Source organism: Muscardinus avellanarius (genome assembly GCF_963383645.1).
Source record: "Muscardinus avellanarius genome assembly, chromosome: 18".
NCBI classification, from domain to species: Eukaryota; Metazoa; Chordata; class Mammalia; order Rodentia; family Gliridae; genus Muscardinus; species Muscardinus avellanarius.
The window spans coordinates 5,783,859-5,805,989 of NC_137804.1; the positions used below are offsets into that span (position 1 = coordinate 5,783,859).

The following is a 22,131-nucleotide window of genomic DNA, read 5'->3' on the forward strand; positions in this document are numbered from 1 at the left end:
GAGCTACACCTCCAGCCCAATTTTTTATTCTTTTATTTTGAAACAGGGCCTCACTGAGTGGCTGAGGCCGGCTTTAAAGCTGCAATCCTCCTGCCCCAGCCTCCCAAGCACTGGGGTTACGGGCATGTTCTACCACGCGCGGCTTCTAAACGCACTTCAGAAGTAGGGCATTCCTGTGCATTATCACTGTATATTTTGAAAGTTTGTTTGCCGGGCGTGGCGGTGCAGGCTTGTAATCCCCGCACTTGGGAGGTGGAGAGCAGGTTCGAAGCCAGCCGTGCTGGCTTAAGAGACCCTGTTTCCAAATAAAAATATAAAATAGGTCTGGGAGTGTAGCCCGGAGGTAGAAGGGTTCCATCACCAGTACCACCCCCCCCCCAAAAAAAAGAATTTCTTCACTCATTCATTTCTTCATTCATGCATGCATTCAGCAAAGGGTCACTGGGCGTTCCCTGTACTGGGCCTGGCAGTCAGCAGCCCTGCCCACAGGTGGAGTTCACCGTCAGCAATTGCACAAATACCAAACGCAGTTGCTGAGAAGTGTTTGGAAACTTCTGAGTCCCGCGGGCTCCCTGGGACGGCGGGCCGTCCCGAATCCCTCTTCTCCCTCTTGCTTCTTACAGAAAGAGCGGGATTTGGAGTTGGCCGCTCGCATCGGCCAGTCGCTGCTGAAGAAGAACAAGACCCTGACGGAGAGGAATGAGCTGCTGGAGGAGCAGGTGGAACACATCAGGGAGGAGGTGAGGAACCCGTGCTTCGGCCCTGCTGGGGAGAGCCGGTCCCCAAGGCTAGACGCTTCTGGGGGTTTCTGGAGACATCTAGAGGTGGGAGGATGCCGTCCTTCCCTTCCCCTGAGGCCTGGACGGGTCACTCCGGGTCTGCACCTCCTCAGCAGGCCTGGAATGCCCTGGTGAAGCATTGGCCACCTGCAGCCCTGTCCCCCCAAATCCAGACTCTGCCATGCACACTCTCCATGCTTGGCAGAAGCGCAGACAGCGAGCAGGGTCTGCTGACCAGGTGGACGCGGGCAGCTGGAGAAGGGCCAGTTCGCCATTGCGGTAGAATTGTGTGCGTGTGTAGAACACACCCAAAAGATGGCGGATTATGTTCAGGGCCGGGACCTGTGATTCTCGCCATCCACAGCTTGGCCGATGGCTGTCAGGTTTCTGCCTCAAGTAAATGCTTCTGTTTTTCTTCAACGGGCTCAGACTCAGGTCTGGGAAGCCCTGTTTCTTTGAGTAGCACGAGAAATCCATTAATCCATCGCTTTCAGTGGGGAGTCGCTTTCAGCGGGGAGTCGGTCCCCTGGCAGTAAGCGAGTGAGGACGAGGTCGTGCTCAGGCCGCCGCTCTGTCTGCGCAGGTCTCTCAGCTCCGCCATGAGCTGTCCATGAAGGATGAGCTGCTGCAGTTCTACACCAGCGCCGCGGAGGAGAGCGAGCCCGAGTCCGTCTGCTCCACCCCGTAAGTCAGCGGAGGGAGCCTGTTGCTGGAGCCCAGAGCACCGGCCGCCCTCCACGCCCTTGGAGTCCCGAGGCAGGGAGCGTGGACTCTGGGGCTCCTGGCCGCCTTACGTAGTACCGCTGTGGGCTCATTGCTCACTTGTACAGTGGCGCTGTTAATAGTGCTTGGGCCAGAGCGCTGAGCCTTAGTAGATAAAGCACACAGAGTGCAGAGGACAGCCCTTACTTAGCTCATAGACGTGCTCCCCATTGCTAGACGCCCAGGTATTGGGGATGGTGTTGGCTTTAAGTCGAGTTGACGTCCCTGAAAGCCCAAGGAATGAGGCAACAGCAGACTGGGCAGCGTCGGGACGAGGGTCAGCAGTGGCGGCCGGTCTGCATGTTGGGGATGCCGGGGAGTGGTCTGCCTGATCCTTTGCAAGTCCCGGGAGCTCTCTTAGGATGGCCCTCGAGGGCCGCAGGTGGACGGCCGGGTGGCGGGAATGGCTCCCTTCCCGGATCGCGAGCCCGCGCTCTCTCCCTCCCAGGCTGAAGAGGAACGAGTCGTCTTCCTCGGTGCAGAACTACTTCCACTTGGATTCTCTTCAGAAGAAGCTGAAGGACTTGGAGGAAGAGAACGTCGTGCTGCGATCCGAGGTGACGTGTGCCCGGCCCTCGCCCCGGTGCAGGGTGGTGGCCCTGTGGGCCTTCTCTGGTGGGAATGGCCGCGGTCACGGTATGTCTCCAAAGGCGACATGGTGGCAGAGCACCTGGGCCTGGCCTGCGGGCGCGCTCAGCAGGCTGCCTCGCCCATGTGCGGGCACGGCCCAGGATTGTGCAGTGGGGCACAGACCCCAGCCCCTTCCCCGCGAGGCCTCCCCACGGCCTCCAGCTCTGACCGCGCATTGGAGGCTGGGGGTAGGGGGTGTTCAGGTCCCTTCCGATCAGATTTGCTCTGAGGAAATCGAACCCCGGAACTGGGAGACACGGCTATTGACTTCCTTATTTATTTACTTACTTATTTGCGTACTTTCCGTGCGGCATTATCATCGTACGGCATAGTGAGGTTCAGAGTGACACAGATGTGCACACGGCCCTCGGTCTTTCCCCGCACACCCGCCTCCCACGCGTGTCGGTGATGGGCAGCGGCGCCTTCATGGTGGACTTGACCTTACTGGACGTTCCCCTCCTCAGATCTCATGGCCCTTGGTTTCCTATTTTCTCTCTGGCCTCCACAGACAAGTGGAAACCTAGAACCCTTGACTTTGGGCGCCTGGCTGAGCTCACTTAGCCCCTGGTTCCCTCGTTTTCCTGCACATGACATAATTTCGTTCTTCTTTAGAGCTGAGTAAAATTCCCTTGTGCGTTGGAGACATATTTCTTTCTTTCTTTCTTTTCTTTTCTTTTCTTTTCTTTTTTTTTTTTTTTTTTGGTGGTACTGGGGTTCCTGGAAGCCCTTCTACCTCCGGGCTACACTCCCAGACCTATTTTATATTTTTGAAACAGGGTCTCTTAAGCCAGCGCAGCTAGCTTCGAACCTGCGCGATCCTCCTGTCTCCGCCTCCCAAGCGCGGGGATTACAAGCGTGCGCCGCCACGCCTGGCGAGACATATTTCTTAAGGCATTAATTTAAAACGGCGGAGCTGAGGCGACCCAGGGTCCTGCCCTAAGCACGTCCTGCGCCCGCAGGGTGCTATGCCGGGCACTCTGCCTGTGATTTTTGGTCCTGGGGCTTAACCCAGCTGCATTCTACCTCTGAGATACACCCCCAGCCCTTTTTAATTTTTATTTTGAAACAGGGTCTCGCTAAGTTGCTGAGGCTGGCCTTGAACCCGCGATGCTCTTTGCTCCGCCTCCCAAGTACTGGGAGGTGTGTGCCACCACTCTTGGCTCACTTTGCCTATGCTATGTTTTTATATCTTCACAAGGAGGCTACAAGCTCCTTGATTCTTGCTATCAGCAAGAAAAATCAAGCATTTCTGGTGTTACTAGGTGTTCTGATATCCCGAGGCCCTGCAACTTAGCAAATCACAAAGCCAGGAATTGGACGTCTCTGGGACTCTGAACCCAGCCCATGGTAGTTTAGGGAGACTCTGTTTCAAAATAAAATAGGACAAGGGCATAGCTCAGAGGCAGAATGTCCCGGTTCAATCTCTGGTATCACAAAAAGAAATAAAGTACAATAAAGATACGGATTCATGAAAATGTAGCCCTGCTGGTCTAATTGGCAGTGGGGTTCTGCTCTCACACCATGGGGCTGGTGCCACCCTGTTATCCAGCCCTGGCCAGGTTTGGGCTGTGTGGCACTTAAGCTGGCTTAGGCTCCCTTAAACCCCTCGAAGGGGGCAGACCACCTGCGCCCTTGAGCTTGCCACACATTGGGGAGAGCCTCCGACTGGGCCTGACAAGATGTTCTTCTTCACAACCTATTCCTGTAGACCTCACCTCTTGCCACTGTTGGTTGCTATGACAAACATAACCCAGAGTGACCTCGAGGGTTGCCCAGGTGTGCTTTGCCAGCCAAGGGCTGAGCCGGGACCAAGCCCAGGGCTCTCCTAACCCAGGTTAGGGCCCCAGTCCTGGGCACCGAGCCGTCCTGCCCTGCCCCTAGATGTCCACCTAACCTAGCGGGGGCACCTGGCCCGGCCACAGAGTCCTGCTTCCCATGTCTTCCCCCAAGCGTGCCATCCCTCAGGGGCCAGGTCCTGAGGGCTCAGAGGAGCCTTTTCTCCAAATGGGGCATTTTCTCAGACCTCTACCCGCCCCCTTTGAGCTGGAGCAAGCTGTCCTAGGACCACCCTTGGGTCTCTGAATTTTAATGCTTTTATACGGGACCTTGTGTTTCCTAAGGCTGAACACATAGGTTTAACTCCAACTCAGAACCTGAGGGTTGAGTGCCTGGCATAGATAGTTGCAGGTAAACTTTAGCCACTGGTGCCTGGCTGTCCTCAGGATGCCTGCCACAGGCGGGGCAGTGGCTTTGGCACTGTGGAAGCCACAGGGGCGCCCTTATCTGTGAGCTGGACAAAGGAAGAGTAACACACCCACACCGTGCTTTGAATTTTGTTTATTTCATTTATTTTCCTGGTACTGTTTTTTTTTTGTTGTTGTTGTTGGGGATTGAACCTAGCAGCATTCTACCTCTGAGGTCTACCCCAGCCCTATTTATTATTATTATTATTATTATTATTATTATAATTATTATGGTACTGGGGATGAAACCCAGGGGTATTCTATCTCCAAACTACACCCCCAGCCCTATTTTTTATTCTTTATTTTGAAACAGGGTCTCACTGAATTGCAAAGGGCTTCGCAAAGTAGCCGAGGCTGCCCACGAACTGGGATCCTCCTGTCTCAGCCTCCCGAATGCTGAGATGACGCGCGTGCACCACCACGCCTGGCTTTTATTTTCTAATTTGAAACAAGACCTCACTGTGTTGTTGAAGGTCTTGCTCAGGCGCTGGGACTGGCCTTGAGCCAGCGATTCTCCTGTCTCAGCCTCCCAAGCATTGGGGCCACAGGTGTGCGCCGCGGCGCCCAGCTAGCTCGGGAGGAGTTTGAACAGAGCCCGGCGTTTGGTTCTCGTGCTGTTGCTCCCTGTGGCGACCCCTAGGGGCACAGATTTTTTGGTTTTCTGCTTTGGGACTCCCCGGTAGGTAAGCAGGGAGCTGGGCTTGACTTTTTGCACCTGAGGGTGACGGCCCCTGCCCAGGGCGGGCAGCTGGGTTCTGACCTGAGCCTTGTCCACAGGCCTGCCAGCTGAAGACCGAGACCATCACCTACGAGGAGAAGGAGCAGCAGCTGGTCAACGATTGCGTGAAGGAGCTGAGTGAGTCCGGGCCGCCCTCCAGCCCTGCCTGGACCCTCCCCTGGGCCGTATTCACTGTGTTACCCTCGATGCGCTGTGGTCTCCTTGCCAGCCTGCGGCTCAGGGCCAGTTTCTTAAAACTAGAGGCCTTGCCAGGCGTGGTGGCGCACGTTTGTAATCCTCGTGCTTGGGAGACTGAGACAGGTTCAAAGCCAGCCTTAGCTACTTAGTGAGGCTCTCAGCAACTTAGTGAGACCCTGTTTCAAAATACAAATATAAAAATAGGTCTGGGAGTGTAGCCTGGAGGTAGAAAAGCCCCTGGGTTCCACCTCCAATACCATCAAAAAACCCCCCAAAAACTAGAGGCCTCCCTGCCCATGCGTGGCACCCCTCCCCATTTATGAATCAAGTGCTATATATTCTCTCGGGTTCTCGCCGAAACGGACATTTGATTTTAATCTTGGCTTCCTGTTGGAATACTAGAATTATTTCGTGTCTAAGTGAGGCCCCGATCCAGAAACCTGGGTTGAGGGTGTGGAAACCAATGCTTGCTGGTAATCTGATTGGTGAAAACCTAAGGCCAGCTCTCAGTTTTGCAAATATGGATTTTTCCCCCCGTTACAGGTTTACAGGGTAGGATAAAAGGTCCCACAATATTTTGCGCGTCAGTAAAGTACTGAGTCAAGCGAACGCACCCCGCGTTCAAGTCCCGTGTGATGGGCTGTAGCTCTGAAAGTGGCTGAAGTCCACGGGAGCTGAGCCGTGTCGGCAGGGGGCCTTTCTAGAGCGGGGTCCTGCTAATGTCCGGGATCTGTTCATGCGTGGACTGTGGGGACCTGGGGAGAAGCACCGTGTTTCCTGGGTCACCTCTGGCCCACTGCCGGAGCCTGCCTAGTTTGCTCTGGGGAGACAGCCTCAAGCAGCAGGTGGTACCCCTACACGGAGCCCATGAGAAGGCTATATTCCCTCTCATATCTGAGCCTGCAGGAGCCCTGGGATTCCCCAGATAGGAAAAAGGTCCCTCTGAGTCGCCTCTTCACAGGCCAGCTCTGCTCCCCTCCATAGAGGGGGCTTTCCGCGTGCAAAGCACTAAGACGCCGCTCTCCCTGGTCTGCGTGCGCGGTTCTGGTTCTCTGACTCACTCCTGTGACTGTCGTTTCACTGTCAAAGGGGATGCCAACGTGCAGATTGCGAGCATCTCAGAGGAGCTGGCCAAGAAGACAGAAGATGCCGCCCGCCAGCAAGAGGAGATCACGCACCTGCTGTCGCAGATTGTCGACTTGCAGAAAAAGGCCAAAGCTGTAAGTCTGCTGCTCCGGCTGGCACGACGCTGGTGGTGCTAATGAGGGCAGGGCCAGGCCGTAGAAGAGGCTGTCTATCTTAGCAGTGTATGCTGCCCCTTCAGAGAAGAGGCTTAGTGCATTTGGTGAAGAAAGAAACGGTTGCAGCCAGGCCTGGTGGTGCATGCTTGCAATCCCAGTGCTGGGGAGGTTGAGAAAGGAAGATCACAGGTTCATGGCCAGCTTCAGCCACTTAGTGAGACCTTGTTTCAAAATAAAAAATGCTGCCGGGCATGGTGGCACACGCTTGTAATCCCAGAGCGTAGGAGGCTGAGACAGGAGGATCGCACAGGTTCAGTCAGAACCAGCCTCAGCTACTTAGTGAGGCTCTCAGCAACTTAGTGAGACCCTGTTTCCAAATAAAATATAAAATAGGTCTGGGAGTATAGCCTGGAGTAGAAAAGTCCCTGGGTTTCACCCCAGTACCACCAAAAAAAAAAAAAAAAAAAAAATGTTGGGGGTGTAGTTCAAAGGCAGAATGCCCCTGAGTTCAAACCCCCGTACCACACCACACCGCACACACAGAAAGTTGCCCTGAAAAGTCAAGGAGTCTTATACATGACCTCTTATCTCTTGAGAATAATCTAAAAATTAATAGAGTTCATTCAGTTCCTGTAGATCTGGAGTTCTAGACTTGACCTTATCGACCATCCAGCCTAGTATTTGCTGGGACTCAAAGCACCGGGTACATTCCGCTGTAGAAACCAGTTTAGTTTCCCATAGAAGGCCTTTGCTGCAAGCCAGAGATGAGATGTTTCTGGAAAAAATGAGAAGAAAAAAAGAAATACTTCCGGAGAGCAGCTGTCCTTTGGAGGTAGGGGGTCGGGCTATGGAAACAATACAGACCTAGGAAAGACTTAATCCTTAAAATTATAGAAAAAAACGAGACTTTCTTTGAATGGAAGATGCAAAGGCTATTGTAGTGAGCTGCTGAGATTCTAAGAGGCCAGGTAACGGGAGGAGAGAGTTGGACTTCTCAGAGCATTATAAAAAAGATGGCTTCCTCCACCCTCTTCTAGTGCGCGGTGGAAAACGAAGAGCTCGTCCAGCACCTGGGGGCCGCCAAGGATGCCCAGCGGCAGCTCACGGCCGAGGTGGGTCTCGCCCTCAATCCTGCAGGCCTCTGAGCTGGCGAAGGGGGACCGGCCCCGTGACAGGCTTCCGTGGGTTCTGTTTCTGCATTGTATTTAATGGCCTCTGTGCCTTGCTTCTGTGCCTGTCGCCCCATTGCTGGTAAGGAGTCGGGGAGGCTGGGGCCCACACCACCCAAGGCCTGCTCCACACCGGCAGCTGAGCCAGGCGTGGTGGCGCACGCCTGTGATCCCAGTACTTGGGAGGCTGAGACGGGAGGGTTGAAGGTTCAAAACCATCCTCAGCAACCTAGTGAGACCTTTTTTCAAAAACAAAAGAAAATAAGGGCTGGAGGTGTCACTTGGAGGTAGAATGCCCCTGGATTTGACCCCCAGTACTACACACATACACACACACACACACACACACACACACACACACACTCCTGGGGCTTGGAACAATGTATGCTGACCTGGTTTTTCCTAGCAGACTTGCCCATTGTTTGTATTTTAGAAGCTTTCTGAGATTTGCCCCAAGTAAAAGAAAAGACAGGCCTTGGGGCCACTGCTGTTTGGCCACAGGTCCCCAGGGCAGCTGTCTTCCCTGACCATCTGGTCTTCCTTGGCCCCGCAGCTGCGCGAGCTGGAAGACAAGTACGCAGAGTGCATGGAGATGCTTCAGGAGGCGCAGGAGGAGCTGAAGAACCTGCGAAACAAAACCATGCCCAACACCACGTCCCGGCGCTACCACTCCCTGGGGCTGTTTCCCATGGTGAGCGCCCCTCCCCCCAAACACCCTCGTGCCATCCCCCCAAAAGAAAGTTTACAAAATCGTCTGAATTGCCCTTCCTTGGGGATCTCTCCCTTTAGCCTTCATTGCTGACCCCACAGATACTCTCCCCAACCCCCACTCTTTGTCATGGGCCCTGTTTTCCTTAACCCTGATCCCTCTGTTTTGGTTTCTCATATTAAAGTCAGGCCACGACCTTCTCCCTCTCTTCAAGTCTTTTTTTTTTTTTTTTTATTGGTGCACTGTATTCATACATCATAGTGGGATACAAACTTTTGTAGACATACATGCACACATCGCCCAGTCAGCCCCCACCCGATCCCCACCCCATTCTCTCCCCATCCCTCCCTCCCATGCTTGGCTTAGTGGTTGACATCTGGTATTATAGCAATTTATCCAAAATTAAAAATGATAATCTCACATAACAGTTTCATTTGTCTGATACCAAGCTTTTGATGACTTAAAGATAACATTTCAATATTTCTTTTTACTTTCTTTCTTACCAGAGAATTTTTTTTCTATTTTTTTAGGTGAAACTATCATATATTTATATATTTATTTTTCAGAAAAAAAAATCTATCCTACTATGGAATATGGACTCTAGATACCCAAAACGATCTTGAAAAATAACAAAGCTAGAAGATATATATTTTCTGATTGCAAACCATATAAAGCTACAATAATTGAAACAGTGTAGTACTATTCTAAAGGCAGATATATAAACCATTGGAGTTAAATAAAAGCCTAGAGCTAAATTCTTCCCTATATTGTCAAGTTATTTTTGACAAGGTTTCCACGAACATTTGGTGGTGGAAATAATAATCTTTTAACTAAATATTGTTGAAACATAATAATTACATGGAAAAGAATAAAGTTGGACCCTTACCTCATCCCATATACAAATATTAACTCAAAATAGATAAAAGACCTAAATATAAATATAAAGACTATAAACTTTTAGGAGAAAATCTGGGTCATAAAACCTCACAACATTGAAATTGGCAGTGATTTCTTGGATATGATTTCAATGGCACAGGCAACAGAAGAGTATACAAACTCCCTAAAAAAAAATATTGTATATCCAAAGACAATGTAAACAGAGTTAACAGTTACTAATAGAATGGGATAAAATATTCCCAAATGCTATATCTGAAGGTATATTAATATTCCAACTAGAAATCCTAAAAATTAACAACAATAAAGGCAAACAATACCATTTAGAGATAGGTAAAAGACTAACATAAGTAATGAATCTCCACAGATAACCAATCTTAGTTGACTGTTGGATGGAAACTCTTGTTTCTCTGGTTCTGGTGTGTGTTACCTATTTCTTCTTTGTAGTTAATCTCTTTGAGTATTTCTCTAGCGCTGGTTTTGAAGACAAAAATTCCTTCAGTTTCTGTTTGTCATGGAAGCTTCTTATTTCTCCATCTAATTTGATAGAAAGTTTTGCTGGGTAGGAAATTTTTGGCTGGAAGTTGTTTTCTTTCAGAGTTTGGAATATGTTACTTCAAGCCCTTCTGGCTCTCATGACTTGGGAAGTCTGGAGTGATTCTAATTGGTTTGCCTCTGAATGTCACTTGGCCCTTTGTTTTTGTTGCCTTTAAGATTCTCTGCTTGGCTTCCACATTGGTCATTTTGACAATGATGTGGCGTGGGGATCCTCTTCTCTGATCCTGTCTAAAGGGAGTTCTATAAGTTTCCTGGACCTGTGTATCAACCTCTTGCTCTATGTTTGGAAAATTTTCTGCTATTACTTCCTTGAAGAGATTGTTGATCCCTTTGGTTTCACCTTCTTTTCCCTCCTCTATTCCAATTATTCTTAGGTTAGCTCTCTTAAAATGGGCCCATATTTCTTCAATATCAGATTCCTGCTGTTGGATATTTTTTTCTAGATTAGAAACTATGCGTTCATTTTTGGAATGATCATCTTCTAAGAGCGAGATTCTGTTCTCCATGTGGTCTAATCGGTTGTTTGTGCTTTGAATTGAGGCCTTTACTTCATTAATTGCATCCTTTATCTCTTTTTGGCTCTCTCTGAGTTCTTTTCGAAGCACCTCTATTATTTCTACAGTTATTTTCCTGATTTGATCTTCTAGAAATCTCTGATTTTCTGTTTTATTGGGTTCTGATGTTGTGGGGTTGTGGGCATTAATTGCTCCAGTATTATTCCTCTTTCCCATGATTTCGGAAGTTTGTGCCTTCTCTGGGTTCTTCCCTTGGGTCACTATGACTTCACTTAAGGTGTTCTGGATCTCGAGTCAGTAGTATCTCAGACCCCACTACTCCTTTACTGGGTTGTATCACAGAGTCTCTGACCCAGAGAGTCGATAGAGGCTGCTTTAGACTGTGGGGGGTGCCAGGTTGCACGTTCTCCTATGGTGTGATACCTCTGCCACCGCCCCTCCCCCACTGGGTCAAGTCCCAGGGAGTACAGTACTGGGATTTCTCCTCTGTGGCCCGCAATTTGACTCACTGTTCTTGAGTACGCAGATGTAGCTATACTGGATTTGGTGAATTCTCTGCTGCTGCCGCCAGTGGCAATATGGCGCCGCTGCTATGCCCTCGGCCGTGAGGCTGGCATATTTCTCCCTGGTTTTGATTTCCATTCTGAATCCCTGCAGCGTGTGCTGAGCTCAGCCACTGGGAGCTTTAGATTTTACCTGCGGCGAGAAATCCCGCCTGGCTGTTCCGCAGCGGCTCACCTCGGCTTGCTGTAGCTGTCCGGTGAATTTGCCGCTGCCGCCGGCAGTATGGCACTGCTGCCGCGTCCTCGGGCATGAGGGCCGCCGGCAGTATGGCACTGCTGCCGCGTCCTCGGGCATGAGGCCGGTGTATCTCCTCTGTGGCTCTGAGCTCTGTTCTCAGTCCGCTTTCTCTCTGGAGCCTGGTGATTTTTTTATTTCTCTGGTGATGGTGTTTTCTGGCTATGAAAAGCGCTGATTTTGTGGTAATGGAGACTGGTTGTTAGCGGGGCTCTTAAGCCCCGCTTTTCTCGGTCGCCATCTTCCCGGAAGTCTCTTCAAGTCTTGACTGTTAGTGCGGTCAGCTTTCCAAGGGGCAGGTGGTGACCCGGTGATGCCAGGAAACCCAGTCAAGGCAACAAGGAATATCCTGTCCCCGCTTTTGCCTGATTTGGCAGTAGCTGCTTGCGGCCCCCACTCTGGCCCCTGCAGGTCTGCGGGCTGCTCACGGGGGTTCCCTCCTTCCTGGCTTCTCAGCCGGGTGCAGTGAGCTCCCGGGGCCATGCTGTTTCGTGGGCCTGTGGGCACCCAGGAATTACCCCACTGCCTTCCTGGCTCTCAAGGCCAAGCCTGTCCTTGGAAACCAAACCGTTGCGTGAGAAGCTGAATTGAACTCACGCACTGGAGCTTCTCCTGGCCGGGCTCTTGGCTTGCCTGTGTGCCGAAGGGAGGCTTTGGTGTCCCTCTTTCTGCCCTTTCCGTAGCTACGCCCTGCATTATGCATTACATGTAGTTAAAGCAGTTGAGAGATGGCAGCACGCTTGTGTTTCAGGAGCGGAACGCCCAGCTCTGTGTCTTCTGCGCCTGCCTTTCTAACTGGGAACTCAACAGTGAGTTGCAGTGTCTGCCCAGCGAGGTCCCCCAGGTCTCTTGCCTTCTAGCAAGAGTTCTGAACCTGGATCCATGCATAGAATCCCATGGAATTTTGAGGGAAAAGGAGGCCTTTTATTTCCACCTGTTCCTCACGGTATTCGGTGTTTCCTTCCTGTGTGAAGGTAGACAATATGCCACGGTAATTCCAGCGTTATCTGTGCCTCTTTTGACAGTGGAAATTACAGGTGTCTGCGTAGCACATTCCGGCTGTCCCAGGTGCTTCAAATAGTGATGATGCTAATCTCCACATCAAAATTAGAGCCATCAGTCCCAAAGCCAGAAATACGTATAATAAGCTTGTCTTTGTAATCCTAATTGGTTTATTCATTTAAAAATAGTCAATAGCTAATCTCCACATCAAAATTAGAGCCATCAATCCCAAAGCCAGATATACATATAAGCTAATTAGCTTGTCTTTGCAATCCTAATTATTGTATTCATTTAAAAATAGTCATTCCAAGCTGGGCATAGTGGCGCACACTTGTCATCTCAGTACTTAGGAGGCTGAGACGGAGGATTGTGGGTTCGTGGCCAGCCTTGGCTACTTAGTGAGGCCCTCCCCAACTTAGTGAGACGCAGTTTCAAAATAAAGAATAAAAAATAGGGCTGGGGGTGTAGCTTGGAGGTAGAATGCTCCTGGGTTTCATCCCCAGCGCCAAAATAAATAAATAAATAAATAAATAAATAAATAAATAAGTAAATAGTCATTCTGAGAAGACATCCACAGGTTTCCAAAGGACTGGGGAAGATATCTGAGCAGACCTCAGATCTACCCAGGGAGCCCCTCCATGGGCTTCTGTCTCTGACAAGCCGTGGGTGTTAATGGTGAAATGAAATGGCCTATTCGTAAGAACTGAAGATGAGCCCATTTGCCCTCCACTGACGGGACTTCCTGCTGGCTCCCCTGCATCTCTGCACCTGGTTTCCTCAGCCATGGGCCCTGGGGCTAACCCCCGGTCGGCAGCATGCACTGCCTGCTGGGAAGCACTGGCCAGGAGTGCCCATATGACTTTCAATCAGAATTAAGGACGATCAAGGAGTCAGCTCATCACCCGGCTTAGTGGCCATCTGGGCAGCGGGCCAGGCAGAGGACAGTCCACTACTGCAGGAAGTCCTGCTGGCTAGCGTGGGCTTCCCTCCCCTCGAGGCTGCCCCACCTGGGCGTCCTCCCTGGTGCCATCAGGTGCTTCTCTGCACACGGCTGGTCCCGCGGGCATCTGCCACGTGAACACAGCACGAAGGACTGCTCTATCTCAGTCAGTGAGGCGTGGAGGGTGGCTCAGTAGAGGGTTCCCCGTGGGGTCTGACCCGCTGGGAAAATGAGTAGCCACCAGTGCCTGGCCTCTTCCCCTGACCCCAAAGCTCACGACCTAACCAGAGAGAGACATAAGAAAACTGCCCAGACACCTGCGTGTCTGGTGTCTGCTTGGGAAGAAACACGAGCTTCCCAGGGGTGATAGGGATCTTGCCTTTCCAGTGCAGGCTGTTAAAAGGTGGTGGGCATGGGCCGGGCGTGGTGGCGCATGCTAGCACATGCTGGTAATCCCCGTGCTTGGGAGGCGGAGACAGGAGGATCGCCCAGGTTCGAAGCCAGCCGCGCTGGCTTGAGACCCTGTTTCCAAATTAAAAAAAGAAAAGTATAAAATAGGTCTGGGAGTGTAGCCCAGAGGTAGAAGGGTTCCCAGGAACCCCAATACCACCACCACCAAAAAAAAGGCAGGGGCTAGTTGGTGGGGAGAGGGGCTTCCCTGGTGGGGGATGTGAGCAGAGGCCCGGAGGTACTGTGGCAGAGATCGTGCGTATGAGACTTCTTTCGAATAAAGCATCAAGGTGGCAGGAGCCAGAGCTGGAGGCCCTTGGTCTCGCCTCTGTGCCTGGCGTGAGCCAAGGGGCACGGCAGACACTGCAGACTGGGAGGATAGTAATTCAGTGCGGCCCGTGAAGTCACAGCAGACCATTCATAACTTGGAGATCTCTGCAAATGCACCTGTCCCCGCCGATCTGAACCCGCTGCCCTATTCCACAGCAGCTCCAGGGTTTGGCCAGGGGGACGTGGGGCTTTGCTTTTAGACACTCAGCCGCACCTTCGTTAGGGGCTCCACATTCGGGGCCTGGTGCTGTTGCAGTGTCCGGAGCCTGCCCTGCCGTCTGCCCAGCCAGGGTCCCTAACCCCGGAGGATGCTCTTAACCCCGTGCGGTGCTGCGGAGGCCTGTGGGCTCCCGGCGCCTCGGCTCACTCTCCTGTGGCTCCCCTGGCCGCGTGGGCTCTTTTAGAGACAGAGCCTGGGAATCGCTGCTCACAGAGCCCGTGTCTCTGGCTTCCCCAGGACTCCTTGGCTGCGGAGATCGAGGGAACCATGCGCAAGGAACTGCAGCTGGAAGAGCTCGAGTCTCCGGACGTCACGTACGGCCAGTGTGCATGGTTCCGGGCCCGGACACTGGCTTGGGAGCTGCGCTGTCCAGCGCCAGCCACAGGGGGCTCAGACACCCTCGGTGTTTTGCTAGTGTCACTGTTACAATATGGCTGCGCCCTCGAGTCTTGGATTCAGTGGGCCGCGCCTTCCGATTGCACGTTGTAGAGGAGGCACCCACCGCCCCGAGAAATATGTGGAAGGAGCCGGGTGCGGTGGCGCACATCTGCAGGCTTAGTGGTTGGGAGGCTGAGACGGGAGGGTCTCAGTTTCGAAGCTGGCCTCAGCAACTTCGCAAGAACCTGCGGTTATTTTTTTGAAAAGAAAAAATAAAAATAGCTGGGGGTATAGCTGGGAGGTAGACCGTCATGGGGTTCAATGCGAAGGAAGAAAGGAAGGAAGGAAAGAAGGGAGGGAGGGGAAAGGATGAGAAGAGACAAGGGGAAGGTACCGATGATAGCGGCTGTTTGGGGGCGCAGAGGCCGGGTGCCTTTTGGCCCCTCTGCCGGTCACTGTTGGGGGCTCCCTCCCAGGTCCTCTGCGTCCGCTTACCCACGCTTCTGGTACCTTCTCTCCAGTCACCAGAGGCGCGTCTTCGAGACCGTGAGAAACATCAACCAGGTGGTCAAGCAGCGGTCGCTGACCCCTTCCCCCATGAACATCCCCGGTTCCAACCAGTCCTCCGCCATGAACTCCCTCCTGTCCAGCTGCGTCAGCACCCCCCGGTCCAGCTTCTACGGCAGCGACGTGAGCAACATCGTCCTCGACAACAAAACCAACGGCATCATCCTGGAAACCGGGGCAGCCGACCTGGGGTGAGCGAGGCCTGGGGGCTCTGTGGGTTCTGTGTGGGGAGAGGAGAGCGGGGGCGTGAGCCACAGGCCCAGAAGCCCAGGAGGAGGCAGTGAGAACCGTCTGGAAAACACAGACCTTGCCTCGGTGTCCTCAGCCCTGTGCACAGCATGTGGAGGATGCCTGGGGAGCTTTGCTCCCTACCCCTCCTCCCCAGCCTGTACTCCCTAAGATGCTGTCATGCAGCTGTCCTCCCTGGCTGTCCTCCCTGGAGGAGACATGAAGACCAGTGTCGTGTTTGCTAGCATCACCAGGCCGTCCTCACCAGAGCAGTCCTCCCCAGGCTAGTCTCCTGGAGCTGCACTCCCCAGAGTTGCAACCCCAGAGTGGTCCTCCCTGGGATGTCCTCTCCAGAATAATAATCCTCAAACTGCCCTCCCTGAAGTTCCCTCCCCAGGCTGTCCTCCCAGAACTGCCCTCTGGAGTCCTCCAGTAGTCCTCCCCAACCTGACTGCCTCGAAGCTGTCCTCCTGGGCTGTCCTGCCCAACAGTCCTCCCTTGGCTGTCCTCCTCAGCCCACCTCCCTGGCCATCCTCCCTGGGCTGACCTCTGTGGCTTCCCTCTTTAATTGCTGCCCTGGCATGACCTTCCCTGCTAACCTTCCTGGCCGTCCTCCCCTGCTGTCCTCCCAGCCATCCTCCCTGCTGTCCTCCCAGCTGTCCTCCCCTGCTGTCTTCCAAGCCGTCCTCCAAGTCGTCCTCCCCTGCTGTCCTCCCAGCTGTCCTCCTGGCCATCCTCCTTGACATCCTCCTGATCGTCCTCCTTGCCGTCCTCCCAGCCATCCTCCCCTGCTGTCCTCCCGGTCGGCCTCCCCGCTGTCCTCCCGGCCATCCTCCCGCTCATTCTCCCCGCTGTCCTCCCTGCTGTCCTCTCGGCCGTCCTCCCGGCTGTCCTCCCCTGATGTCCTCCTTGCTGTCCTCCCCACTGTCCTCCCCTGCTGCCTCCCAGCCATCCTCCCGGCCGTCCTCCCTGCTGTCCTCCTGGCCGTCCTCCCTGCTTCCCTGCTGTCCTCCCGGCCGTCCTCCCCACAGTCCTCCTGGCCGCCCCCCTGCTGTCCTCCCGGGGTCCTCCCCGCAGTCCTCCCGGCCATCCTCCCCTGCTGTCCTCCTTGCTGTCCTCCCCGCTGTCCTCCCCGCTGTCCTCCCCTGCTGCCTCCCAGCCATCCTCCTGGCCATCCTCCCCGCTGTCCTCCCGGCTGTCCTCCCTGCTTCCCTGCTGTCCTCCCGTCCGTCCTCCCCACAGTCCTCCTGGCCGTCCCCCCTGCTGTCCTCCCCGCAGTCCTCCCGGTTGTCCCCCCTGCTGTCCTCCCGGCCGTCCTCCTCTGCTGTCCTCCTTGCTGTCCTCCCCGCTGTCCTCCCCACTGTCCTCCCCTGCTGCCTCCCAGCCATCCTCCCGGCCATCCTCCCCACTGTCCTCCCCTGCTGCCTCCCAGCCATCCTCCCGGCCGTCCTCCCCGCTGTCCTTCCCTGCTGCCTCCCGGCCATCCTCCCGGTCGTCCCCCCTGCTGTCCTCCCGGCCGTCCCCCCCTGCTGTCTTCCAGGCCGTCCTCCCCGCAGTCCTCCCGGCCGCTGCGCAGCTCCTCTGCTCACGGCAGTCTCCTTGCAGGCAGGAGGAGCGCGGCAAGAAGCCGGGCACGCCGGGCACGCCGGGCTCGCACGACCTGGAGACGGCGCTGCGGCGGCTGTCGCTGCGGAGGGAGAACTACCTGTCGGAGCGCAGGTTCTTCGAGGAGGAGCAGGAGCGCAAGCTGCGGGAGCTGGCCGACACGCCCAGCGGGAGCGTGCTGTCGCTGGGCTCGAACTCGCGCTGCTCCGAGCTCACCGGCTTCTCCTTCTCGGGCATGTCCTTCAGCAGCCGCTCCTACCTGCCCGAGAAGCTGCAGATCGTGAAGCCGCTGGAAGGTGACCGCCGGGGCCCGCGGCCGCTGTCCGCGGTGCTGGGGGACGCGCTGTGGGCGCTGATCCACCAGCGCGCCGGGCCCCGCCGCCTGGCACACTCCTTCTTCTTCCGCGACAGCCTCCCGCGCTGCTGGCTGGAGTTCCGCTGAGCCGGCTGGCCCAGGGGCGCGGTGCCCTCCTTTGGGAGAGGCAGACGTGGGGTGCCAGGGCCCCCCGAGTCGTGCGACAGCGGGAGGGAGGTCTGTGCGAGTCGACCGGGGTCGAGGGAGTGCGGGCTGCAGGGTCTCGGCTCAGGTGTACACAGGGCGCGGCTTGCTGCGGCCGGAGCAGGTGCAGGTGCGGAGAGAGGCTCCCGGGTCCGCAGGTGGAGAGGGCGGAGGTAGCCGAGGCCCGTTGTATAGGCCCCAATTTAAGCTACCTTTTTCTAGGGCAGATTACTTTGTAGTTTCAAAACTCCTCAGGTGCTAAAATGCATGGGGAAACTCACCCTTTTTCTTTCTTTCTTTCTTTTATTTTTTTGCCTTGGATATTAAAAAATATATTTCCTCATCTGCTGCCACCTTGCCAAGAACCACCAAGTGTGATAGTTTTCCTTTTTTTTTTTTAAGTATTGAAACCTATGTGAGTTTGAGAAGGTGTTTTAGAATTCTCTGCTATGTTTCCTATGCAAAGCCAAGCCAGAATCCTTGTAAGTCAGTATTTCTCAACTTCACTTTTTACCACCACCTGATAAATATATTTTAGATATTTTCATCTAGTTGCAACCCGCCATGAAGCTTTAATACCACTGACATGTTACTTTTGAACTATGTACATGTCTGTGCCCTGCGTCTCAACAAAACACCATTAATTTTGCAGTGCTGCCCCTGTCCAGGGAGGACATAGCTGTAAGGTGAGGTTATACCTGTTAATGACCCAAGACGTGACAACTCATGTATTTTCCAAAGGAAGGGAGAGGACAGACTGTTTTTCTGTCTTTGTGTTTTTTTGGTTTTTTTTTTTTTTTTTTTTTTTTTTTGGTGGTACTGGGGGTGGAACCCAGAGGCTTTCTACCTCCAGGCTATACTCCCAGACCTTTTTTATATTTTATTTGGAAACAGGGTCTCACTAAGTTGCTGAAAGCCTCACTAAGTTTTGAACCCGTGTGATCCTCCTGTCTCAGCCTCCCAAGTGCGGGGATTACAAGCGTGCGCCACCACGCCTGGCTTCGTGGTTATTTTTAAATGGTATAATTTAGGTCCTTCCTAGATTTCAGAAGAGGAGTGCACATTCTTTTTTGTTTATTTAGTTGTATGCTTGGTGCTTGTTTTATTATTTGCAGCAGTGACATCTGTTTTTCTTTCAATAAAATCATCCGTACCTTCAGTTTTACTTTCTGCCTTTCTTTTCTTCCCCCCTTTATCTGTCAGAGATCATTGGACTTTGTCAACTCCGTCTTGTCTTTCTATATTTTACTGTATTTCATTACACCATCTAAGAGTAGGTGTTTGGATTCATCTTCCAAGCATATGGCAGGATGAGATTTTTAAAAATTTATTTTGACCAAGTCTAACAATAGTTTTATAATAAGTTAATAGAATGAGAGAAAAAAATAGCCCTCTTCATTTCTGGGATGAATTTCCTCTATAATGCCCTCCTCTCCAGAAAGTTAAATTACAACCATGAAAAGCACATCTTGAGCTTTTCATGGTGGCACATGTCTATTATCACAGTACTTGAGAGGCCAAGACAGGAGGATCACAGGTTCAGGGCCAGCTTCAACAACTTAGCGAGGTCTTCAGTAACCTTTGAAGACCCTGTTTCAAAATAAATAATAAAATAGGGCTGAGCGTGTAGCTCAGAGATAGAATGCCCCTGCGTTCAATCCCCAGCCCGCCCCCCCCCCACACACAGGGCACATCTTATCAGAAGAGCCTTAGGCATATCCTCAGGATGTAGTCAATTCTTTCATCCCTTTTTTTAGTTCTCTGATTTCATAGTTGTTTAATACGCAAACAATATTTCCTTTCTTCCTCCTCCTCCACCATTATTTCCTGCATTCCTGCAGATAAAGTGGTTTGTGACACGGAAGTCTACCTGTCTCTAAGTTCTGCACCCCTAACTATGGTGTTGGTTAGGTCACCCCACTTTTGGGGCTATATCTCTTATTCATGAAACAGGTTTCAAACTGTCCAGATTGTGGTGAAGAGGGTGTGTTCTGTGTTATGCCTGGCACCACCGGGGCTTATTAAAGCGTGGCCACCTCAAACTCACCCCCATTCCCACTGTTCAGGCCTGAAGGGCCGAGTTACCAGTGTCGAGACCCAGACCCGCATGGCGCTGGCTCACACTGTAACATCACCTGTTCCCATTGGCCCAGGGAGAAGCTGGTAGGTCCCAGCAGCCCAGGCGTAGGTACCTGGACTGAGGCCCCTGGAGAATGCTGGCTGAGGACGTAGCAGACAGCCCGTCTCCCTGCGCATTAATCTTGCCATCTGCTCAGTGCATCAGCCAGAAGGGCTGAGTGAGGTGCACTCTTAGCTCTTCATTCCCCGCGTTTTAAGCGGGTGGAGGACGAGAGAGAGAGAGAAAAGGACAGGGAGGCCTGTGTTAAAGACTGAAGTACACGCTGTTCCCTTTCTGTCTTCTCTGATTAACTATAAGGGAGATAGTATCTCGGCACGAACAAGTCAACACGTAACTGGGAAAAGCACACACTTCGGAGCTGTGTGTACCCTGCAGGCTTCACTGCGACTCCGAAGCCCTGCCGGTCCTCTGGCAGGAGGGGATCGGTTTTCTTCTCCTTTGATGACGTGAACATTCTAGCTCCGCCGGCGGGGTGTGGAAGGCAGGCAGCCAGGCAGAGGGAAAGGGCAGTGGCCGTAATTACATCCTCCCTGCTGCCCACACCCTGGTTCTGTGGAGCTTTATCTTGGTGGCAGCTGGGAACACGGGATCATCTCTTCTTTGCCACAACCTGTCCCCAGCCGTGAGCACCTGGGCAGGAACAGTTCGCGGGCCATGGGTCGGCTTGGTGTGGAGGTGGCTAGCTGCAGTAACTCTCTTGCTCTGTGTTGGAGGAGTATAGACAGCCCGGCAGGGCGGCGAGCTGAGCAACGGCTCGGGGCAGCTTGGGCTCAGCTCTGAGCAAGATGGGATGTACATCTACTTCTTAATCCACGCGCCCCTTTGTGTCAAAGGAAGGATGTCAGGCACTGGGAGATGGGCTCTATTCCAGTAGGGCCCATGGACGTGGCCATTGGGGAGGTGGGAAGGGGCCCAGGTGCTGGGCTGGGCAAATGCCCGTAGGGCTTCAGATGCATTCAGTAGTAGAAGGTCTGTGAGTCCCACGGCCTGGCAGGACTGGAATCACGCAGTGGGGCTGGAGGTAGACTTTGCCAGGAGTCACTCCCACAGAATTGAAGGCACCCGCGTGGGGACTAAGACACCCATGCTGGGGCGTTACTGGCTAGACTCTGGGAGCAGTGTGCCGAGTTAAGGGAACAGACAGTACCGTGGCCTCGGTTTCCGCCCAGATGGGCCACTCAAGTTCCATTATCTCCCCGTGCTCAGTGTCCTCGTCTATAAAACAGAGACAGCAGCAGGATTACATGAAAATTAAACACATGATCAAGAGAGACCTCTCAGGAGGGCACTAAGTTCTCAGCAAAGGTGAGCTGGTCTTATGTGAGTTGCGGGACGTGCGGGGCTCGGGGTGGGGTCAGGATCAAGGTACCATGCACCTTTTAGCCCACTCTTTCGGTTGGAATCAGACTGAATTTCCTTGACTCTGCAGTTTTAGGGGGTGCAGATTGCGCACGCATTTCTGTAGCCTCCTTAATTGCAAACAGCAGGCCCTTGGCAGCCTCGTGTCTGCGGCCCATCCGTGAGTGGGGGGGCAGGAGAGGGGTCACCTGCTCAGCAGATGGAGGGTCAAGGCCCATGGAACTCTTTCCAAGCACAGACCTCCAGCCTCCCCTTCCCAGTGGACTGTTGGCCTCCTGAGAGCCCTCAAGAAGGCCGGGGAGCTGGGGTCCCCTGACTGTGGTTCTCAGCTTCCCTTCCAAGGGTACAGATGATGGGGACATGTACTGGGAATTTCCCATCATCCTTTAAGATTCACATGTGCAGTCCTGAGCTGCGCATGACAAGGGCTTAAGACTTCTCCCGGTGCTTCTGTGGCCAGCGAGCATGTGGGCAGTGGGGAGGGGTCCCGGGCTGGCAGGGAAGCCACCCCAGGGAGGAGTGCAGGGCCCCCGGTGGCCCCAACACCCTCCTAGAAGCTGTCCTGTTGACCTTTCACTGGGCAGCCGCTGCCCACGCAGCCGGGTTCCTGGCCAGATGCTGGTGTTCTGGCTTATTCTCAGCCTGCAACCGGGGGTGCGCGAGGGGGCGCTGTAAGGTTCCTGGAAGCACCTGGCCTTTGTCTCTGAGCCCTGGCTCTGTGTGACTTCAGGGACCCCCTTCGTTTCCCTACCGTGGTGTGAGTGCCAAGATGTACCTTAGAGTCTTGGAGAAGTGGATCAGTGTGCTACAGGTGAAGCATACGGGTTTCTACAAAGGTCTGTAAAAAAACACCAAGGTGCGCTGGGTGTGAGCGGCTCATATGGGTGCCGTGGCAACTAACACTTGGGAATCCCGCGCATCTTGGCCATGTTTGCGCGGTGGTACTGCTGCGTGAGCTCCGTTAGGTCTGTGGAATCCTTCAACTTCTCAAAAGGACCGAGCCTGAAGAACCATGGCTCTGGCACAGGGCTCTCTCCTGTGGGGCTGGTACCCTCTATGGGGCTGTCCTGCACAGGGGGGATGTTCGGCGCCCCTGGCCTCTGCCACTAGGTGGCAGGAGCACCCTCTTCCTCTAAGCTTGTATAACCCAGCTGTCTTCCCCCCCCCCCAACCCCGGGGCAAGATCCTCCCAGGTTGAG

The 22,131-nt window shown here is 53.5% G+C and overlaps 1 protein-coding gene across 5 annotated transcripts in view; it reads left to right on the plus strand.

Moving 5' to 3' along the window:
• The window catches only part of TRAK1 (trafficking kinesin protein 1), a gene marked incomplete at both ends in the record, with an annotated part of 112,480 nt that overhangs the window by 74,500 nt on the left and 15,849 nt on the right, over nucleotides 1–22,131 (plus strand). For all 5 annotated transcript variants that reach the window (XM_080715647.1, XM_080715648.1, XM_080715650.1 and 2 more), the window contains 10 exons: nucleotides 624–740; nucleotides 1,363–1,463; nucleotides 1,990–2,098; nucleotides 5,192–5,270; nucleotides 6,420–6,550; nucleotides 7,609–7,683; nucleotides 8,294–8,431; nucleotides 14,394–14,470; nucleotides 15,056–15,292; nucleotides 16,935–17,230. In XM_080715647.1, the coding sequence (XP_080571773.1) occupies nucleotides 624–740; nucleotides 1,363–1,463; nucleotides 1,990–2,098; nucleotides 5,192–5,270; nucleotides 6,420–6,550; nucleotides 7,609–7,683; nucleotides 8,294–8,431; nucleotides 14,394–14,470; nucleotides 15,056–15,292; nucleotides 16,935–17,230 (1,360 nt within the window). The remainder of the gene's footprint in view (nucleotides 1–623; nucleotides 741–1,362; nucleotides 1,464–1,989; nucleotides 2,099–5,191; nucleotides 5,271–6,419; nucleotides 6,551–7,608; nucleotides 7,684–8,293; nucleotides 8,432–14,393; nucleotides 14,471–15,055; nucleotides 15,293–16,934; nucleotides 17,231–22,131) is intronic.